Source organism: Myxocyprinus asiaticus, chromosome 22 (genome assembly GCF_019703515.2).
Source record: "Myxocyprinus asiaticus isolate MX2 ecotype Aquarium Trade chromosome 22, UBuf_Myxa_2, whole genome shotgun sequence".
Lineage (NCBI taxonomy): Eukaryota > Metazoa > Chordata > Actinopteri > Cypriniformes > Catostomidae > Myxocyprinus > Myxocyprinus asiaticus.
The window spans coordinates 42,940,570-42,959,866 of NC_059365.1; the positions used below are offsets into that span (position 1 = coordinate 42,940,570).

The window sequence follows — 19,297 nt, forward strand, 5'->3', positions numbered from 1 at the left end:
TCTATTCATGGACAATGGGTTGGCCAAATGCCGGAAGACTCGATGCCACGTAGAGGTAAGCAGCTGTTTATATACACTAACTCTGGCAGTGTGATTGGTCAGATTAAATGAACCTGCTCCTCCCGAACCTTGTTAATGAAAGTCCATATGGAAAAGCTTGCGCATTTACATTGTGCTTGCGCACACTACATTGAAAAGCTTGTGCATTTACATTGTGCTTGCGCACACTACATTGAAAAGGTTGCACATTTACATTGTGCTTACACACACTACATTGAAAAGCTTGTGCATTTACATTGTTTAGAGAATAGTGTAAACATGTGTGGCTTGCTATCCACCCCCCACCCGGCAGAGGGATGCGGGAAGACTGTACACCATGTAGAGGTAAGTGGCTGTTTATATAGGCCTACACTTACTCTGATGATGTGACTGGTCGGATTAAATGACATTGCTCCTCCTGAACCTAGTTTGGAAACTTCCTGGTTACTTGCGTAACCTCTGTTCCCTGATGGAGGGAATAAGACGTTGTGTCGATGTAGTGACACTAGGGGTCACTCTTGGGAGCCCGAGACACCTCTGGTCTTTGATAAAAGGCCAATGAAAATTGGCGAGTGGTATTTGCATACCACTCCCCCTGACATACGGGTATAAAAGGAGCTGGTATGCAACCACTCATTCAGGTTTTATGCTAAGGATCCGAGACAAGGTCCGGCCATTTCAGTGGGTAGTTCAGCGTTGTGGCAGGAGGGACACAAAGTCTCGTTCCCTCCATCAGGGAACGGAGGTTACACAAGTAACCAGGATGTTCCCTATCTGTAACTCACTCGACGTTGTGTCGATGTAGTGACACTAGGGGTCCCTATACAAAAACGCCACAACTGGCTGAACTGTGTTACGTGAACTGGCGGTGTGTGACGGGCGGACCACTGTGTGCCTCATAGCCAGCGCGCCAGGCTGACACGTAACCTCCCCCAACACATTTATGAGTGTCGAACTGCCCTTTGGGGACAAGTGGACTTCCCAAAAGATAGAGACGGGCTAGCCCAGTCGTGGCCTCTTATCCCCTTTTTTCCCCACTCCAAGATTTTTTATGTAGTGAGCGCAAGCACAATGTAAATGTGCAAGCTTTTCAATGTATTTCACCCTAATCGGCCTCACTTACACGTCATGCAACCTTTAAGCAAAATTTTGTAAAATAAAGTAATGAAAAAAAAATTACAACTATAAACAATATAAAAATATGCATTTAAAGTTTTTCTCGATTGCTTAAACACATTTGTCCACACTGACATCACATTTTCAAAACAGTTAACACACAGGCTAAAACTGAAGCTCACTGGCCAAAATGACTAATTTTGTTTGCAAAATTCTCTAACACTCACGAAACATTAAAAACATGCAACAAAAGCAAATATTTCCATCAAACACCACAACTTGTGGTCAAATGTATATATTCTTTCAATCAATCATTACACAATGGACAACAAAATACAAAATACAGCTATCAATATGAAATATGACACTTTTCAAACTCAGAAATGCTGAATACGGTTAAAAAAAAAAAACAAACAAAAAAAAAAAAAACATACACAACCAAAGGAAACGTATGGGTGGAAATATCTAAAAAACAAAATAGAGTTGAAATACTCAGAACTTCACATTTAGTCCATTCGTTCCTGACGATTTTGCCACAGGTTCTCATCAACATCACATTGGATGTTTTCCCTTGCAATGCACCGAGGGAAATACCTCCTTGCATGGCGTATCCATCCCTGGCAGTCCTCTGCACCTATTGCCAGGCAACCAGCATTCATTGCCTCCAGGAGGGACATCTGCTCATATGGCCGGTGATCATACACCTTCCATCTCAAAGCAGAGAAGAACTCCTCAACTGAGTATGCAGGGAGGAACTGTATCATCATATGGGGCTGTGCTGCAAACCTTTCATTCACAAGGTGAGAGTGGTGGAAGGCAACATTGTGGAACTTTGGGTGGAACCAGTCTTTCATTCAGTGAATCAAGACATGTGATGAGGCGTTCTGTATTGTATGGGCCGATAGTTGGTATGTGGCAAAGGACACCATCATTGGAGATGGCAGCACACATGGTGATACTGGCGCCCCTCTGACCTGGCACTGTAACAGTGGCCCTCTGCCCAATGATGTTCCTCCCGCATCTCCTCACTTTACAGAAGTTGAAGCCGGCTTCATCCACATAAATGAATTTGTGATGTGCCGCTTCAGCTTAAAGCTCATAATTCTCTAAGGGAAAAAAAGCAAATTCATAAAGCAAATTATTCCAGTTGCATGTAACTGTATGGTATAACAAGGCATTACAATAACAAATCCGTACCTGCACATACTGGAATCTTACCTCCTTCACGATGTCAGAGTTTCTTGTCAGAGACATGGTTTTGTTTAAGGACTCGATCAATAGTTGCCAAACTCACACAGTTGATATTTCTAAATGCTCCCTGATCTGCAATTACTGTTGCCTGGATTTCACGCAGTCTGATTGCATGGTTTGCCACGACCATATCTACAATGGCAGCCTCCTATTCAACACTAAAGGTCTTTCCTCTGCCACCAGTGTGTGGATTCTATAAAAGTAAAAGCAAAAAGCATGTCAAAATTTACATTATGACAGTCACATAAATGGGGTTGATGAAACATCTGCATTACTGTAGACACAGTTTGTTCTGCCAACAGGGCGATACAGTAAAGCTGAAATACACAGTGGTATACAGTAACATTGTGACTTGCCTGTTCTCATTCCGAAAAAGCCTGACAATAGATGCCATAGTGCTCCGACTCAGAATGGCTGGACCCTTTGTCCAGCCTCTCTAAAGGACAAGCCATGATTGATGACATGGTCAATAACTGTTGCCCGAATTTCATTTGAAACTTGAGCTCTATTTTCCCCTCTTGCTGCGGCTCCTCCACCACACATGCAAACTCCTCTTCCTCAGGTCTCTCTGCCATGGCCTCTTACTCTCCTTCCATGCTTGCAAATAGCAACACAGATGTGGCATCTTTTAGAGATGGCTGAGGACTGATTGCTGATTGAAGAGTTGTTCAAACGAATTTCACACAGGTGCATTAGAGATTCATAATTATGCAAGTACTTTCTATCAGCTGTGAATATATGTTCCCTATCTGTCACTCACTCGACGTTGGTGTCGATGTAGTGACACTAAGGGTCACTCTTGGGAGCCAGAGACACCTCTGGTCTTTGATAAAAGGCCAATGAAAATTGGCGAGTGGTATTTGCATGCCACTCCCCCGAACATACGGGTATAAAAGGAGCTGGTATGCAACCACTCATTCAGATTTTCTCTTCGGAGCCGAACGGTCATGCTCATTGAGCTGAATAGCACTGTTCATTCACCTCTGCTGGATCTGACTGCGCATTTCAGCGGCTTCTCCCTCCTCTGCACTGGTGCACTGCAGAGAACGCCCCTGGGCGCTTCGGCAGAAAAACTAGAGAGTATATTTTCTGAAAGAGCGTTTTTTCCCCTCTAAAAGAGTATATTTCTCTAAAAGAGCGCACACACGGAACGTCTTTTTAAAGACGTGTCTTTCTAAAGATGCCTTTCCGTTCGTGTGTTATTCCTGGTTGCGGTCGTTTTCTCTCAACTTCGGATGGTCATGATCGCTGTCTTTCGTGTCTGGGCATGACCCACACGGAGGCAGCGTTTATGAATGGTTCATGTTCTCACTGTGAGAACATGACCATGGCAACGTTGCGGTCGCGGCTTGCTTTCGTAAGGAAGCAAGCCACCCCAGCGGCTCCCCGCCTTGGTCCTCTAACCTATGGGTATGAGGTCAGCGCAGCTAGCGCTGGGGGCGATTTGGGGACCTCAATGGGATCGCCTCCGCCGGGTATCCCCCCGCGGACCTCCCATTCCCCAGCACGCTCGTCTGCCCTAATTGGGCTTCCGGATGAGTTCGCCGGCTCGTCGCACGGCGAGTCTGGCTTCTTGTTCGAGGCCCGCGAAGATGATGAGCTCTCGAGCGCAGCATCGGAGAGTGGGCTTGTCCAGTCGGACGCAGAAGCCTCAGCTGGGCTTCCCCCTTCGGGGACGATCGCCCAGTTACAGGCCGATGCCGAAATGACGGACATGCTTTCCTGGGCGGCCGCGAGCGTTGGGCTAGAGTGGAACCCTCCACTCTCCCCTGAACCCTCGCGGCTTGATGATTGGTTTCTGGGCTCGCGCCGCCGCTCAAACCAGCCGCGCCCCGCTCCAGTGCCATTCTTCCCAGAGGTGCATGAGGAGCTGACGAAGTCGTTGGAGGCACCTTTTACTGCCCGACACCGACTCCGCAGTTCCACCGCTCTCACTACCCTCGATGGCGGGGCGGCCAGGGGCTATACGGCGATTCCCCCGGTGGATAAGGCGCTCGCAGTGCACTTATGCCCGCAGAGCGCCACCACCTGGCGTGGATGCCCTAAGCTCCTGTCCAAGCCCTGTAGGCTCACGTCGTCCCTGACGGCCAAGGCCTACAGCGCTGCTGGACAAGCCGCCTCTGCCCTGCACGCCATGGCTCTCCTGCAGGTCCACCATGCCAAGGCACTGAAAGAACTGCACGAGGGTAGTTCCACCCCAGATTTGATGCAGGAACTGCGCTCGGTGACCGACCTCACCCTCCGGGCGACGAAGGTCATGGCGCGGTCTCTCGGGCGGACGATGGCCACACTAGTGGTCCAGGAGTGCCACCTGTGGCTCAACCTGGTCGAGATGGGCGAGGCCGACAAGACACGGTTCCTTGCTGCCCCCATTTCCCAGGCGGGCCTATTTGGTGACACCGTTGAGGACTTTGCCCAGCAGTTCTCGACGGTAAAGCAGCAGACGGAAGCAATCCGGCACATCCTGCCCCGGCGCGGCTCAAGACCCCGCACCCCATCTGCTCGTCGCCAAGGGCGTCCCCCTGCGGTGACTGTACCGGCTCTGCCGCAGCCCGCCCCTCCGGCCCAGCCCCGGCGTGGAGCCCACTGCAGGAAGCCGACGCCACCTGTCTCACAGCCGGCACCGAAGAACCCACGGAGGTCTTAGAAGCGCCCCTGAGACGGGCAACCCAGGGACGAGGAAACCCACTCACGTGGATCTGGTAGAAAGACCACTCCATCCCCCAGTGGAGGGCCGGGTGGAAAATCTTTTGTTGCCTTTTTGTTTGATTTCGCCACACGCCCAAGTGGCTGCGGTACCCAACAGTTCAGCAAAAGAGCGGCTTCCTTCCTCCCTGGGTCATATACCAGGTGTGTACGGTCGTCACCACGACTACCGTCCACAGGCTTTATCTTGCAGGATTGGCGCTCCAGCGGTGCCCTTTCCGCCCCTGAGCGCCCAGCTGTGGCACAGATCAACCCCCGATATGATAGCCTCCACGGGTTGCGAGGACAGGCCTCTTCCTCCCCCGTCCTAGGCTGTTCCGTGGGTGGTCACAAGGAGCCAGGTAAGTGCTTCGATGTCCCTAGACTCAGCACTGCCACGACGTGCTGTGGCACCTCACGCTCCACCTCGCCGCGAGGCCCCACCTGCCGGTACGTCCGACGACATTGTCCCCTTGGTCCCCCTCGCACGGAATTTGGACGCATGGCTTGCGCTTCCCAATCCATCGCGGTGGTTGATCCGGACCATCCGACTCGGCTACGCAATTCAGTTCACAAGGCGCCCGCCCAGGTTCAGCGGTATTCACTTCACCTTCAGCAAGGGCGAAAACTCTGTTACCCTGCGCGCAGAAATCGCTACCCTCCTACAGAAGGGCGCGATAGAACCTGTCCCTCCAGCCGAGATGAAGAAAGGGTTTTACAGCCCCTACTTCATCGTACCAAAGAAAGGCGTTGGGTTGCGGCCAATCTTGGACCTGCAAGTACTGAACCGGGCTTTACACAGACTCCCGTTCAAGATGCTGACGCAAAGATGCATTTTAGCGAGCGTCCGGCATCAAGATTGGTTCGCGGCGGTAGACCTGAAGGACGCGTCCTTTCAAGTCTCGATCCTTCCTCGACACAGACCCTTCTTGCGGTTCGCGTTCGAGGGTCAGGCGTATCAGTACAAAGTCCTCCCTTTCGGCCTGTCCCTGTCTCCTTGCGTCTTTACGAAGATCGCAGAGGCTGCCCTTGCCCCGTTAAGGGAGGTGGGCATTCACATTCTCAACTATCTCGACGACTGGCTAATCTTAGCTCACTCTCGAAACATGTTATGCGCACACTGGAACCTGGTGCTCTCGCACCTCAGCCGACTAGGGCTTCAGGTCAACTGGGAAAAGAGCAAGCTCCTCCCATTTCAGAGCATCTCTTTTCTCAGTTTGGAGTTGGACTCAGTCTCCCTGACGGCACACCTTACGAACGAGCGCGCCCAGTCGGTGCTGGCCTGTTTGAAGGCATTCAAACAGAAAACAGCAGTTCCACTGAAACTTTTTCAGAGGCTCCTGGGGCATATGGCATTCTCGGCGGTGGCCACCCCGCTCGGGTTGATGCATATAAGGCCGCTTCAGCACTGGCTCCAGACTCGAGTCCCGAGATGGGCATGGCGCCACGGGACACACCGCGTGGCCATTACGTCGGTCTGTCACCGTCTTTTCAGCCCTTGGACCGACCTCTCGTTTCTACGAGCAGGTGTTCCCCTAGAACTGGTCTCCAGGCGTGTCGTGGTCATGACAGACGCCTCCAAAATGGGCTGGGGTGCTGTTTACAATGGGCATGCAGCCACCGGCCTCTGGACGGGTCCAAGGCTGCGTTGGCACATCAACTGCCTCGAGTTACTGGCAATTCTGCTCGCCCTGCGGAGGTTCCGGCCGTTGATCCAGGACAAGCACGTGCTAGTTCGGACAGACAGCACGGCAGCGGTAGCATATGTCAACCGCCAAGGTGGTCTGCGCTCCCGCTCTATGTCACAACTCGCCCGCAGTCTCCTCCTCCGGAGTCAGCAGCACCTCAAGTCGCTGCGAGCCACTCATATCCCGGGCAACCTCAACGCTACAGCGGATGCACTGTCACAGCAGGTTTCCCACAGGGGACAGTGGAGACTCCACCCTCAGGTGGTCCAGCTGATTTGGAGTCGATTTGGTCAGGCACAGGTGGACCTGTTCGCCTCCCAAGAATCCTCCCACTGCCCGCTCTGGTACGCGCTCACCGAGGCTCCCCTTGGCATAGACGCGCTGGCACACAGCTGGCCCCCTGGAATTCGCAAATACGCGTTTCCCCCAGTGAGTCTACTTGCACAGACTCTGTGCAAGGTCAGGGAGGACGAGGAGCAGGTCGTCCTGGTAGCACCCTACTGGCCCACTCAGACATGGTTCTCGGACCTCACGCTCCTTGCGACAGCTCCCCCCTGGCAAATTCCCCTGAGGAAGGACCTTCTTTCTCAGGGACGGGGCACCCCATGGCACCTGCGCCCAGATCTCTGGAATCTCCATGTCTGGTCCCTGGACGGGACGTGGAAGACCTAGGTGGCCTACCACCTGCGGTGGTAGACACAATCACTCAGGCTAGGGCCCCCTCTACGAGGCGCCTGTATGCCTTTAAGTGGCGTCTGTTCGCTAAGTGGTGTTCTTCTCGACACGAAGACCCCCAGAGATGCGCAGTCAGATCAGTGCTTTCCTTCCTGCAGGAGAGGTTGGAAGGGAGGCTGTCCCCTTCCACCTTGAAGGTGTACGTTGCTGCCATAGCAGCACACCACGACGCAGTTGACGGTAAGTCCTTAGGGAAGCACGACCTGATCATCAGGTTCCTAAGAGGCGCCAGGAGGCTGAATCCCTCCAGACCGCCCCTCGTTCCCTCATGGGATCTCTCCGTAGTTCTTCAGAGCCTACAGAGAGCCCCCTTTGAGCCTTTGCAGTCAGTCTCCCTGAAGACTGCCCTCCTGACTGCGCTCACTTCCATCAAGAGGGTAGGTGACCTGCAAGCGTTCTCTGTCAGCGAAACATGCCTGGAGTTCGGTCCGGGCTATTCTCACGTGATCCTGAGACCCCGACCGGGCTATGTGCCAAGGTTCCCACCACTCCTTTTAGGGACCAGGTGGTGAACCTGCAAGCGCTGCCCCAGGAGGAGGCAGACCCAGCCCTGGCGCTGCTGTGTCCGGTGCATGCTTTGCGCATCTATTTGTATCGCACGCAGAACTTTAGACTCTCTGAGCAGCTCTTTGTCTGCTTTGGTGCACAGCGGAAAGAAAGTGCTGTCTCCAAGCAGAGGATCGCCCACTGGCTTGTTAATGCCATATCTATGGCATATCTCGCCCAAAATATGCCGCCCCTGGTAGGGCTACGAGCCTATTCTACCTGTGGTGTCGCGGCTTCTTGGGCCCTGGCCAGAGGCGCCTCTCTAACAGACATTTGTAGAGCAGCAGGCTGGGCAACACCCAACACCTTTGCAAGGTTCTACAACCTCCGGGTGGAACCGGTTTCGTCCCAGGTAGTGGCATGCAACTTAAGCGGATAAGCCCGGGATAGCTGGCCAGGTGTATTGCTTGCACATAGCGCCTTCCACCTCCTTTTGAGCTGAAGACGTGCGCTGTTAATTCCCAGTAGTGTTCACAAAACTTGTTCCTGGTTGACTTCCTCCGAGCCCTGTGGCAGTCGAGTTTTCGGAGAGACTCACTGCCGGCCCAGTACACGCGCTAACTAAGAGCCCGGTTCTGGCGTAGGTGCTCCGCATGTGGCGGTTCCCTGTAAGGCTAACCCCATGTGATCTATATCTTATATGTGATCTATAGCTAATTCGTTTCCCTGCTGGCAAACTGCGTCTTCCTTGGGCAGAGCCCCTCTGCCCCAGTCTCCATGTTGTAGTAACTCCTCCCCCATTGGGCAGGATCTACCTTGAAGGCTCTCCACATGGTTGGAAAGACCATGTGACATATTTTTCCACTTAAATATCCCCCCTTCTCTGGGGCGAGGTGTGGTCTCCACGGTGTCCTCCCCGACTAGACCTGGCGGCCCAGTCTTCTTTTTTTTAGGGAGTGGAAAAAGAGAAGGGGAAAAGAGGCCACGACTTGGTTAAGCCCGTCTCTATCTTTGGGTAGTCGACTTGTCCCCAAAAGGGGCCGTTCGACACTCATAACTGTGTTGGGGGAGGTTACGTGTCGACCTGGTGTGCTGGCTATGAGGCACACAGCAAGTCTGCCCACCACACACCGCCAGTTCACGTAACACAGTTCAGCCTTGTGGCGTTTTGTATAGGGACCCCTAGTGTCACTACATCGACACCAACGTCGAGTGAGTGACAGATAGGGAACGTCATGGTTACTGGTGTAACCTCCATTCCCTGATGGAGAGAACGAGACGTTGGTCCCTCCTGCCACAACGCTGAACTACCTGCTGAAATGGCCGGACCTTATATCGGCTCCTCAGCGTAAAACCTGAATGAGTGGTTGCATACCAGCTCCTTTTATCCCCATATGTTCGGGGGAGTGGCATGCAAATACCACTTGCCAATTTTCATTGGCCTTTTATCAAAGACCAGAGGTGTCTCGGGCTCCCAAGAGTGACCCCTAGTGTCACTACATCGACACCAACGTCTCATTCCCTCCATCAGGGAACGGAGGTTACACCAGTAACCTTGACGTTTTCCTTTTGTTCAACACAGTTAATCCAATAGAGTTTGGGGTCTTTCAATGAGATCTGTGGTAACTGTTTTGACAAAGGGTGTGAAACATGCGTGAAACAAATTAAAAAGTGTTAAGACATTTGCAAGAGAAGACTTCTGCTGTGCTAAGAAGGTGATGATAAAGATCAAGCGGATCCCGGTTTCATTAAGCGTGTCTTAGCAAATGAGAAAATCTGTAACAAGACATTATGAACATAAGAAAAAAATGTAATTAAATAAAAAATGACTGTGACTGAAGTACATTAAGGCAGTGATTGGTTTCTGAGGGTGTACAGCTCAAAAATAAATTTTGCTGCAACTGATGCATGATTGTCCTCCCATAGTTACACCTGCATCTGATCTGTTTCTGCTGAACTGGAAAAATGTTTGTCAAAGTATTTCTCTCTCACCTCTGTAAATTTCTCACAGTGAAGGAGAAAGTGTGTCTCTGTCTCGACCTTACCAGTGTCACAGTGAGCACAGACTCGTTCATGTCTGTCTGTGTCTGCCTTTTTCTATGGCCAGACTGTGATCGCTGAGTCTGCATTTGGTGAGGATCCGTCTCTGTTTTGGATCTCTTACCGTGTGGAGATATTCTGCTCTCTCTCTCTCTACATTAGGGGTTTTCACTTGTGTCTGCTTTAGCTAGCTGTACATTCCCAGTGTCTCGCTGGTGCGGTAATGCAGGTCTTACTGATGAACTTGAGATTTGTCCCTGAAAGCAAATAATAAAACAATTTGATTCTTTCATTTAAAATGGCCTAACACAGTAACAGTCCATAGTAAGGGCATTTTTGCAAACAATGAAACAATAAAATAATGAACAAGAGTAAATGAATGAAGACTTTAATTTAAATGTAAAACAAATGATCAATGAAATCAGTTTAATCAAATTTTGATTGACAGCTAAATGCTCGCCATAAATAACACTCTAGCGTCATCTAGCTTTCTAAAAATTATCACCATTTAATGCTTTTACAACCGCAGAACTGACCAGAAAATATTACAAATATTTTTTCTCAAGAAATCTTAAGTAAACATATCAGCATATGTACACTTCGGACAAACATTTGTAATGGATTGGGTCTATTGTTTACTGAAGCATTGACATGACAGCCTATTCAGCAGAACTTGTATGATTGCACAGGTTTGCAAAAAATTACTTTCGATGTGTCATAAAACAGTGGTCTAATACTGGAGCTGGACAACTGGAGTATGAGCTTTCTAATGATAATGTAAGACTTTTAAATGTGATGAAAGTATACCTTTTTAATGGAAAACGTATACTCGTTTCACTTTTCTGGCGAGTTTTCTTTCTTTTTTTGACATGTAGTAGCCATGTCTATCTACGTTACGCATCTCATTTTACCTAGCGCATGTCCAAAATGGAAATGTAATAATTAAAATAACTCCCCAACCCTCTCTTTGGCATCTACAGTTGATATTACATTTATTGATTCATGTTATATATGTAATGGATAATCCACAGCTAATGACTGTGGTATGGCCGGGATAATCCACGGCTAGTTGTATGTTAAACTATTTTAAATGCACTTCATGGAGGCAATCAACCTCCACTTCACTCTTCGCCTCCACATTGTGCATTTAAAATCATTTAATGCACATCTAGCCGTGGATTATCCCACTTATACCATGGTCACTTGCCAGAATTAATTAGTTACAGCTGTCATAGACTTTTTTGCAGTGCAAATTTTGACTGGAACAACAAAAAATAATGGTTAATTTTATCTAAGGGTGGATAGATCTACAGCTCCGCCTATTCAGACACAGAGAAGAAGTAGTGCGACCGCACACTTGGTCAAAACTGTGAACTGAAATGCACAATCCAGAAATAATAATATCCACAGAACGTAGAGTGGTTGACACCAGAACTGGCTACTTATAACGTCTTCAACAGCACTGGGGCCCCCTGGTGGATCTCGTGCCATACACTACTTGCGTATGTTGCGTATAGACCTCATTCATAGCATCTTTGATTTTTGACGGGAATGAGAACAAGGCTGTAAGAGATAGACTTACGGTCCTCAATGGGTTATACTGGTGACTCAAGATGGTGCCGAGTATGGTTGCTGCGTTGCGAGCTCCGACACAACATGGTAGTGCTTTGTTTGTTTTGTTTACAATTCTTATGTTTTTTGTCTTGGATGTTGTCTGCCTTATTGTCTACAACAGACAAACAATTTTGGACGTTGGTTCAGCAATTACACACCGTAAACCGGACTTCAAATTCCTCAATGCCGACCCGCTGTTTACAAACACGGCAGCGGAGCCCTTTGTCTGGGCTGCCCGGCCGTGGAAATGCAGGAGGATTTTACTCTCATCAGAGTAAGACACCGCCAAATCGACCCCCGCTACCCAGTATTCTACTGGCAAATGTTCAGTCTCTGGATAACAAGCTCTGCGAGCTGAAAGCATGGATCTCTTTCCAATGAGAGACGAGGGACTGCTGCATTATCTGCCTTACAGAAACTTGGATGTCTGCGGAGATTCCAGACTCAGCCTTTGAACCCGCGGGGTTCTCCGTGCACCAAGCGGACAGAGCGAAAGACTTCTCGTAAAAGCAGAGGTGGTGGTGTATGTTTTATGATCAACAAATCCTGGTGTGATCAGAGAAATGTACATTCTATCAAGTCTTTCTGCTCCCCTGATCTGGAATTTCTCATGCTTCTGTGTCGACCATTCTGGCTACCGAGGGAATTCACAGCGGTCATTATCACAGCTGTGTACATCAGACCGGGCACTCAAGGAACTGTATGGGATTATAAGCAAACAGGAAACTGCGCACCCTGAGACCGCATTCATTGTGACCGGGGACTTTAACAAAGCCAGTTTCAAATCAGTCGCACCAAAATACCACCAACACATTAGTTTTAACACACGAGGGGACCGGGTTTTGGACCATTGCTACTCTCCCTTCCGGGATGGCTACAAATCCCTCCCCAGCCCACCATTTGGCAAATCGGACCACTCCTCCATTCTGTTTCTGCCCGCTTACAGGAAGAAACTGAAACAGGAAGCACCTGCCCTCAGAACGATTCAGTGCTGGTCGGACCAATCAGACTCTACGCTACAAGACTGTTTTGATCACACGAACTGGGAGATGTTCCGGTCAGCCTCTGATGACGACATCGAGCTTTACGCTGATAGCGTCCCCTGACGTCGTTCCGACCAAAACAATACGGATCTATCCGAACCAGAAGCCATGGATTAATAGCGATGTTTGCGTAGCACTTAATGTGCGGACCTCCGCTTTTAATTCCGGGAATGCGGAGAAGCATAAACAAGCCAGTTATGCACTCCGAAATCAGAACAGCAAAACGCCAGTACAGGAACAAGATTGAAGGACAGTTTAACACCACCAACTCTAGAAGCATGTGGCAGGGAATTAATATCATCACGGACTTTAAAAGGAATAAAAACTCTGCCATGAACACTGCTGCCTCTCTCCCGGTTGAGCTAAATACTTTTTATGCTCGTTTTGAGGGAAATAACACCACCCTCGCGGAGACAGCTCTCGCGGCCGAAGCTACAGAGGTTAGTTCACTCTCCATCTCTGTAGCGGATGTAACCCGATCCTTCCGTCAGGTGAATATCTGCAAAGCCGCGGGTCCAGACGGCATTCCGGGCCGCGTCATCAGAGCGTGCGCAAACCAACTAGCTGGTGTTTTTAAGGACATTTTCAATCTTTCCCTCTCTTTGTCTGTAGTCCCCACATGCTTCAAAACATCCACCATTGTGCCTGTTCCAAAGCAATCCAAAATCACTTGCTTAAATGACTGGTGTCCTGTTGCTCTGACCCTCATCATCAGCAAATGCTTTGAGAGACTAATCAGAGATTACATCTGCTCTGTGCTGCCTCTCTCACTTGACCCATTGCAGTTTGCTTACCGCAACAACCGCTCCACTGATGATGCCATTGCATCTAAAATGCACACTGCTCTCTCCCACCTGGAAAAAAAGAACACTTATGTGAGAATGCTGTTTGTAGACTACAGCTCAGCATTCAACACCATAGTGCCCTCCAAGCTTGATGAGAAACTCCGGGCTCTGGGCTTAAACAGCTCGCTGTGCAGCTGGATCCTGGACTTCCTGTCACCAGACACCAGGTGGTTAGAATGGGCAGCAACATCTCCTCATCACTGACCCTCAACAGTGGAGCCCCGCAGGGCTGTGTTCTCAGTCCACTCTTGTTTTCTCTGTACACACATGACTGTGTAACAACACATAGCTCCAATGCCATCATAAAGTTTGCTGATGATACGATGGTGGTAGGTCTAATCACTGACAATGATGAAACAGCCAACAGAGAGGAGGTACACACTCTGACACACTGGTGTCAGGAGCACAACCTCTCCCTCAACATCAGTAAGACAAAGGAGCTTGTGGTGGACTTCAGAAGAAAAGACAGAGAACACAGTCCCATCACCATCAATGAAGCACCAGTGGAGAGAGTCAGCAGCTTCAAGTTCCTGGGTGTCCACATCACTGAGGAACTCACATGGTCCATCCACACTGAAGCCGTTGTGAAGAAGGCTCATCAGCGCCTCTTCTTCCTGAGATGGCTGAGGAAGTTTGGAATGAACTGCCACATCCTCACATGGTTCTACACCTGCACTGTAGAGAGCATCCTGACTGGCTGCATCTCCGCCTGGTACGGCAATAGCACCACCCACAACCGCAAAGCACTGCAAAGGGTGGTGCGAACTGCCAAACACATCATCGGAGGTGAGCTTCCCTCCCTCCAGGACATATATACCAGGCGGTATGTGAAAAAAGCTCGGAGGATCATCAGAGACTCCAGCCACCCGAGCCATGGGATGTTCTCACTGCTACCATCAGGCAGGCGGTACCGCAGCATCAGGACCCGCACCAGCCGACTTCATGATAGCTTCTTCCCCCAAGAAATTAGACTTTTGAACTCTTGATCTCCCATGACCAAAATACATCAGCACTGCACTTTATTACTCTTACTCTTATATCTCACCGGACTGTCATAAATTATATTATTATTATATTATATTCTCTCTTAACAACTTACTATCAACCGACAGCCTGAATGTCAATACAGTACAATACAACCTACTGTACATTCTATATATACTATATATACTTTTTTATTGTATTTTGTGTATTGTATACTGTACAGTGTATGTTATTATTTGTATATTGTGTTGTGTGTAATTATGTGTATATTAGACTTTAATTGTTTTGTGTTAATCTGATGTTTATTGTAAATTGGTATATGTCTCATCAATTTCACGACTGCTATGTTGCTTGGAACTGCACCAAAGAATTTCACACACTATTGCACTTGTGTATATGGTTGTCTGACAATAAAAGTGATTTGATTTTGATTTGATTTACTGCAGTTTTAAGTGTTTTTGGATCGTTCCGCAGACAAAACATTGAAAAAACATCTTTTAAATAACGTTCAGTAGACTCCGTCCCCAGAGTCTCCCATGGCTCCACCTTCCACAGCTTCGCCTTTCACGGATCTGCCTTCTATGGCTCCACCCCCAGAGCCTTCCACGGCTCCACCCCCAGTGCCTTTGTCCTTTGGTAGTTTCATTTTATGATTGGTTTTCTCCTGATTGTTTCCCAGGTGTTCCTCGTTCCCTGATTTTTTCTCCAGGTTTTCCTTGTCTTCTCTTGTGTATTTAAGCCCTTGTTTCCCTTGGTTAGTTTGTCAGTCTTTACATCTGTTGTCATGTTCTGTGCTTGGTTTTCCATGTTTTGTTTTTTATATTCTGAGTTTCTTTGTTTATCCTTTTGTTAATAAAGCTGCGTTTAGATCCTCATTCCTCGCCTGCCTCGTCACAGTTGCTCTCGTGCCCTATCATGAACGCGCACAGGAGATTAACGGTCAGTGAATAATTTTACTAAACAATATATTAGATTTCGGTGTGTTTCTCACCAAACCTTATTGTATGCTTTCAAAACAATCATGAGTCTCATGGAATAATTTATTAGACTTCTGAATTACACTTTTGAATTCTTTTGATGCTTGAAGAGGTGGTCACCATAAACTGCCATTGTATGACATCACTGAGCCCTTTGTGTTAGGGATTTACACAATTTCTTCCCCTAATTGTGACTTTAACCAAACGAACATCCCAGTGGTCTTACATAAGTACACACACACACAGAGAGAGAGAGAGAATAAAATAAATAAATAAATCAAATAAAAATGATATATATATATTTGTTATATATATATACACACATACACATATAATAAACATACAACTCTAAAACTATGACATATGTCAATTTGTTTTACCTGAAAACTGTGTTTTCAACTTTTATCTTGAAATTGATCAAATAAAAAAGAAATCTTTTGTTCCTATTTCCAACGAAGCCCAACTTCAGGAAACAGATAAACTTGGAATGCTTGATGCTGGTATTTCCAAGGAAAAACATAAACCTAACACTCAAGAAAAAATTTTGTAAACAAATACTTGCACTCAAATGGATTTGCCATTCTTAGGAAACCGTATGCACCAGCATAACTTGTTTTGTGTGTGTGTGTGTGACATCACATCTCAGCTGTATTTTAATCTCTCTGCTACACTCGACAGCATTAAAGCACATTCTCACACGCCACGGGGGGTAGACAATAATTACTGTAACAGTACACTGTAAACCATAAAATAAATGGAGTTTCAGCCTACTCACTTTGAGGAGAACCTTACCTGTCCTGTTTGCCGCGATATCTTCAGAGATCCAGTTCTTCTGCTGTGTTCCCATAGCTTTTGTTTAGTCTGTCTGGAGCAGTACTGGGAGCACACAGACTCACAGATATGCCTTGTATTTCTAAACACTAAATAAGGACAAAGCTTATAAATGAAACATTTTTGGGTTTGTGAAATTTGCATTAAGTGTTAAAAGTTGATGTTTCATCATGGTGTGTAAAAAAAACAGCTCACTGTGTGAGAGATTCCACCTTCTGTTAACATACTGTTATGTATTGTTAATATAATTTGCATATAAGCTCATGCTTTTGCCTGTTACATTGGACACCCCACCCCAACACACACACTACATGCAGTTACACTGCTTTATTTTTAACATCTGTCAAGTGGATAGATATATTGCATTTTTGAACTGGTTTACCTATACTTTTCATATTTCACAACTTCATAGATCATAACTGTTAACCTACAGGGAAAAGCCAAAACTGGATAATTTGTGCCAACTGTTGAATCACGCAAGTAAAGTGCAACAAAATCCACCAATAAAGTCTTTCCATGGAACATATGTCCATTTTTAACCTGGAAACTGTTTTCAACTTTTATCTTGAAATTGACCAAATAAAAAATAAATCTTTTGTTCCTGTTTCAAATGAAGCCCAGCTAGGTTGGCTTATCAGGTAAATAATGGAAAAGGAAACAGATAAACTTGGAATGCTTGATGCTGGCATTTCCGAGGAAAAACGCAAACAAACATTTTTTTTTTATTAAATACGTGCACTAACTCGAATATGAAACCCTATGCACCAGAATAACTTGTTTTGTGTGTGTGACATCACAACTCTGTGTAAGTAAGTAAAGCTGTATTTGAATCTCTCTGCTACACTCAAGAGAGCATTAAAGCACGTTGTCACACGCCAGGGGGGGTAGACAGTAATTATTGTAACAGTACACTGTAAACCATAAAATAAATGGAGTTTCAGCCTACTCACTTTGAGGAGAACCTTACCTGTCCTGTTTGCCGTGATATCTTCAGAGATCCAGTTCTTCTGCTGTGTTCCCATAGCTTTTGTTTAGTCTGTCTGGAGCAGTACTGGGAGCACAACGACTCACAGATATGCCCTGTATGCCGGACACATTTCTGCATGGAAAAGCCTCCATACAACCTTGCTCTGAAGAACCTGTGTGAAATCTTCTTACAGGAGAGAAATGAGAAGGCATCTGTGGAGTTATTCTGCAGTCTCCATGGAGAGAAACTTGAGCTCTTCTGTCTAGAGGATAAACATCTTGCATGCAGGATGTGTGTTAATATGGATATGCATATCAATCACACATGCAGACTTCTGGATGAGGCAGCAGGGAGTCTCAAGGTACAGATTTCTCATTATATATGCTGCGAAATGCAAGCATGTTGCATGTACATGTTATTTTTTCTGTGTAGTTCTAATATTTTTAAGAGAAAATAGCACATATAAATTCACTCCCTTTATTGTCTTGATAATTCATAATTAACGGTATCTATAAATATAGAAACATATAAGCAATTTAAAACTTCACATACACAGAAGAAATCTTACACTTCTATCAGCAGTTATTATACTGTAGCTTATATATTACATAAAGTTATTATTGCTGAGATGGGAGACTGGGGCTAGATGAAGGGGCTGGTTCTTTTTCATGAACAGAAGCATCTGTGCATGTTTAATTATCACAAGTTCCATGTTTTCTGAATTCCATATTCAAAAGTTTATTTGAATTTGATCATCAAAATGGTGTCTAAATAAGTTAATTAAAACTTTAATCAATTGAAAATAGAGCAATTATTTTCAACATAATATTGCAATGTTTTTATCAAAGAAGTGCTTTTATATAGAACCTCACAGCACAATTATTTTTGTCAAAGTGCTGCACAACAGAGCATCACAGATGTGAGATATTGCTTAAATATAATAGTTATTATTGATTTACTAGTATTAATATTATTACAGTGAATATTACATATACAGTAGTGATATATTTTTCTGTCTTAGTTTTTATTTAAATTTAGCTGTTATTTTGGTGGAAGCTTTTATTTTGTAGTGAAGCCCTTTCCGTTTCTATTTGTTTTTGACGGTAGCTTCTCACCTCTGGAAAAGCAGGGTAGAGATTCTTATCCATCTTTTTCCTGAACGATGATTCGCCTGTTTTCAATTTCCCGTCTCCAGTGTTTTCACCCACATCTGCATATATTCTTATCATTGGCTACGTTCACACTGCAGCTGAATGTGGCCCAAATCAGATTTTTTCACTCACATGTGACACAGATCTGTTAAATGGATGATCGTGTGAACAGCCAAAAGTGCTTTGAATCGGACATTTTCAAATCCGATCTGGGCTACTTTCATATGTGGAAATAAATCGGATACGCATCTGATTTTTTTCCAATGTTTTTTCGGTGTGAACAGCCAGGTCAAATTTAATGTGACTTTTACATGAATCTACCTCAAATATTAGTCATTTACATGCTTGATTTCCAGCATATATACGCCTGTAATATATATAAACTTTTAAGTGTGAGTCATATCTGTCTAGTTAATGCATTCAGTTTCTTTTTAAGGAAAGAAAACAAAAGTATAGGCTTCAACAGTTGGGTTCAGCGATTCGTATGAAAAGATACAGATGTAGATTTATATAATGGCGCTCTTTGGTCATGTCACTCGCTCAGAAAACACAGTTGGAAAAATGAAATAAAGATAACTCTTCTTACCTTACATATATGTTATGCTGTTTTTCCTGCTGTCTTTCAATTTTATGAACTTCGATTATTATTTAAATTCCACCATACGAAGGCAAATGACTACATAAAAATACTTTAACCAACAACGGTCTTTCTCCATCACTCGCGGACATATTATCAGATAGTGTCCTATTTGCGTTAAAAATGGATAATTAAATTTGTATTATAATTTAATTCATTATTCATACTATAATGATGAACATGCCTGAGTATGTTATACGCATGCTCA

The 19,297-nt window shown here is 46.2% G+C and overlaps 2 protein-coding genes across 5 annotated transcripts in view; one reads left to right on the forward strand and one right to left on the reverse strand.

The window, feature by feature from the left end:
* LOC127413334 (mitochondrial nicotinamide adenine dinucleotide transporter SLC25A51-like) overlaps positions 1-19,297 on the reverse strand; it is a 207,697-nt gene that overhangs the window by 85,735 nt on the left and 102,665 nt on the right. The gene's annotated exons all lie outside the window — the stretch shown is intronic.
* The window catches only part of LOC127413313 (zinc-binding protein A33-like), a 54,528-nt gene that overhangs the window by 22,253 nt on the left and 12,978 nt on the right, over positions 1-19,297 (forward strand). Inside the window, exons 1-2 of one of the 4 annotated variants that reach the window (XM_051650338.1) lie at positions 15,314-15,465; positions 17,495-17,662. In XM_051650338.1, coding sequence (XP_051506298.1) covers positions 15,442-15,465; positions 17,495-17,662 — 192 coding nt within the window. In that variant the 5' untranslated portion in view covers positions 15,314-15,441. Of the gene's footprint in view, positions 1-15,313; positions 15,466-15,909; positions 17,663-19,297 lie in introns of those variants that run through there. The other 3 variants (XM_051650340.1, XM_051650337.1, XM_051650336.1) reach the window with 3 other exon arrangements.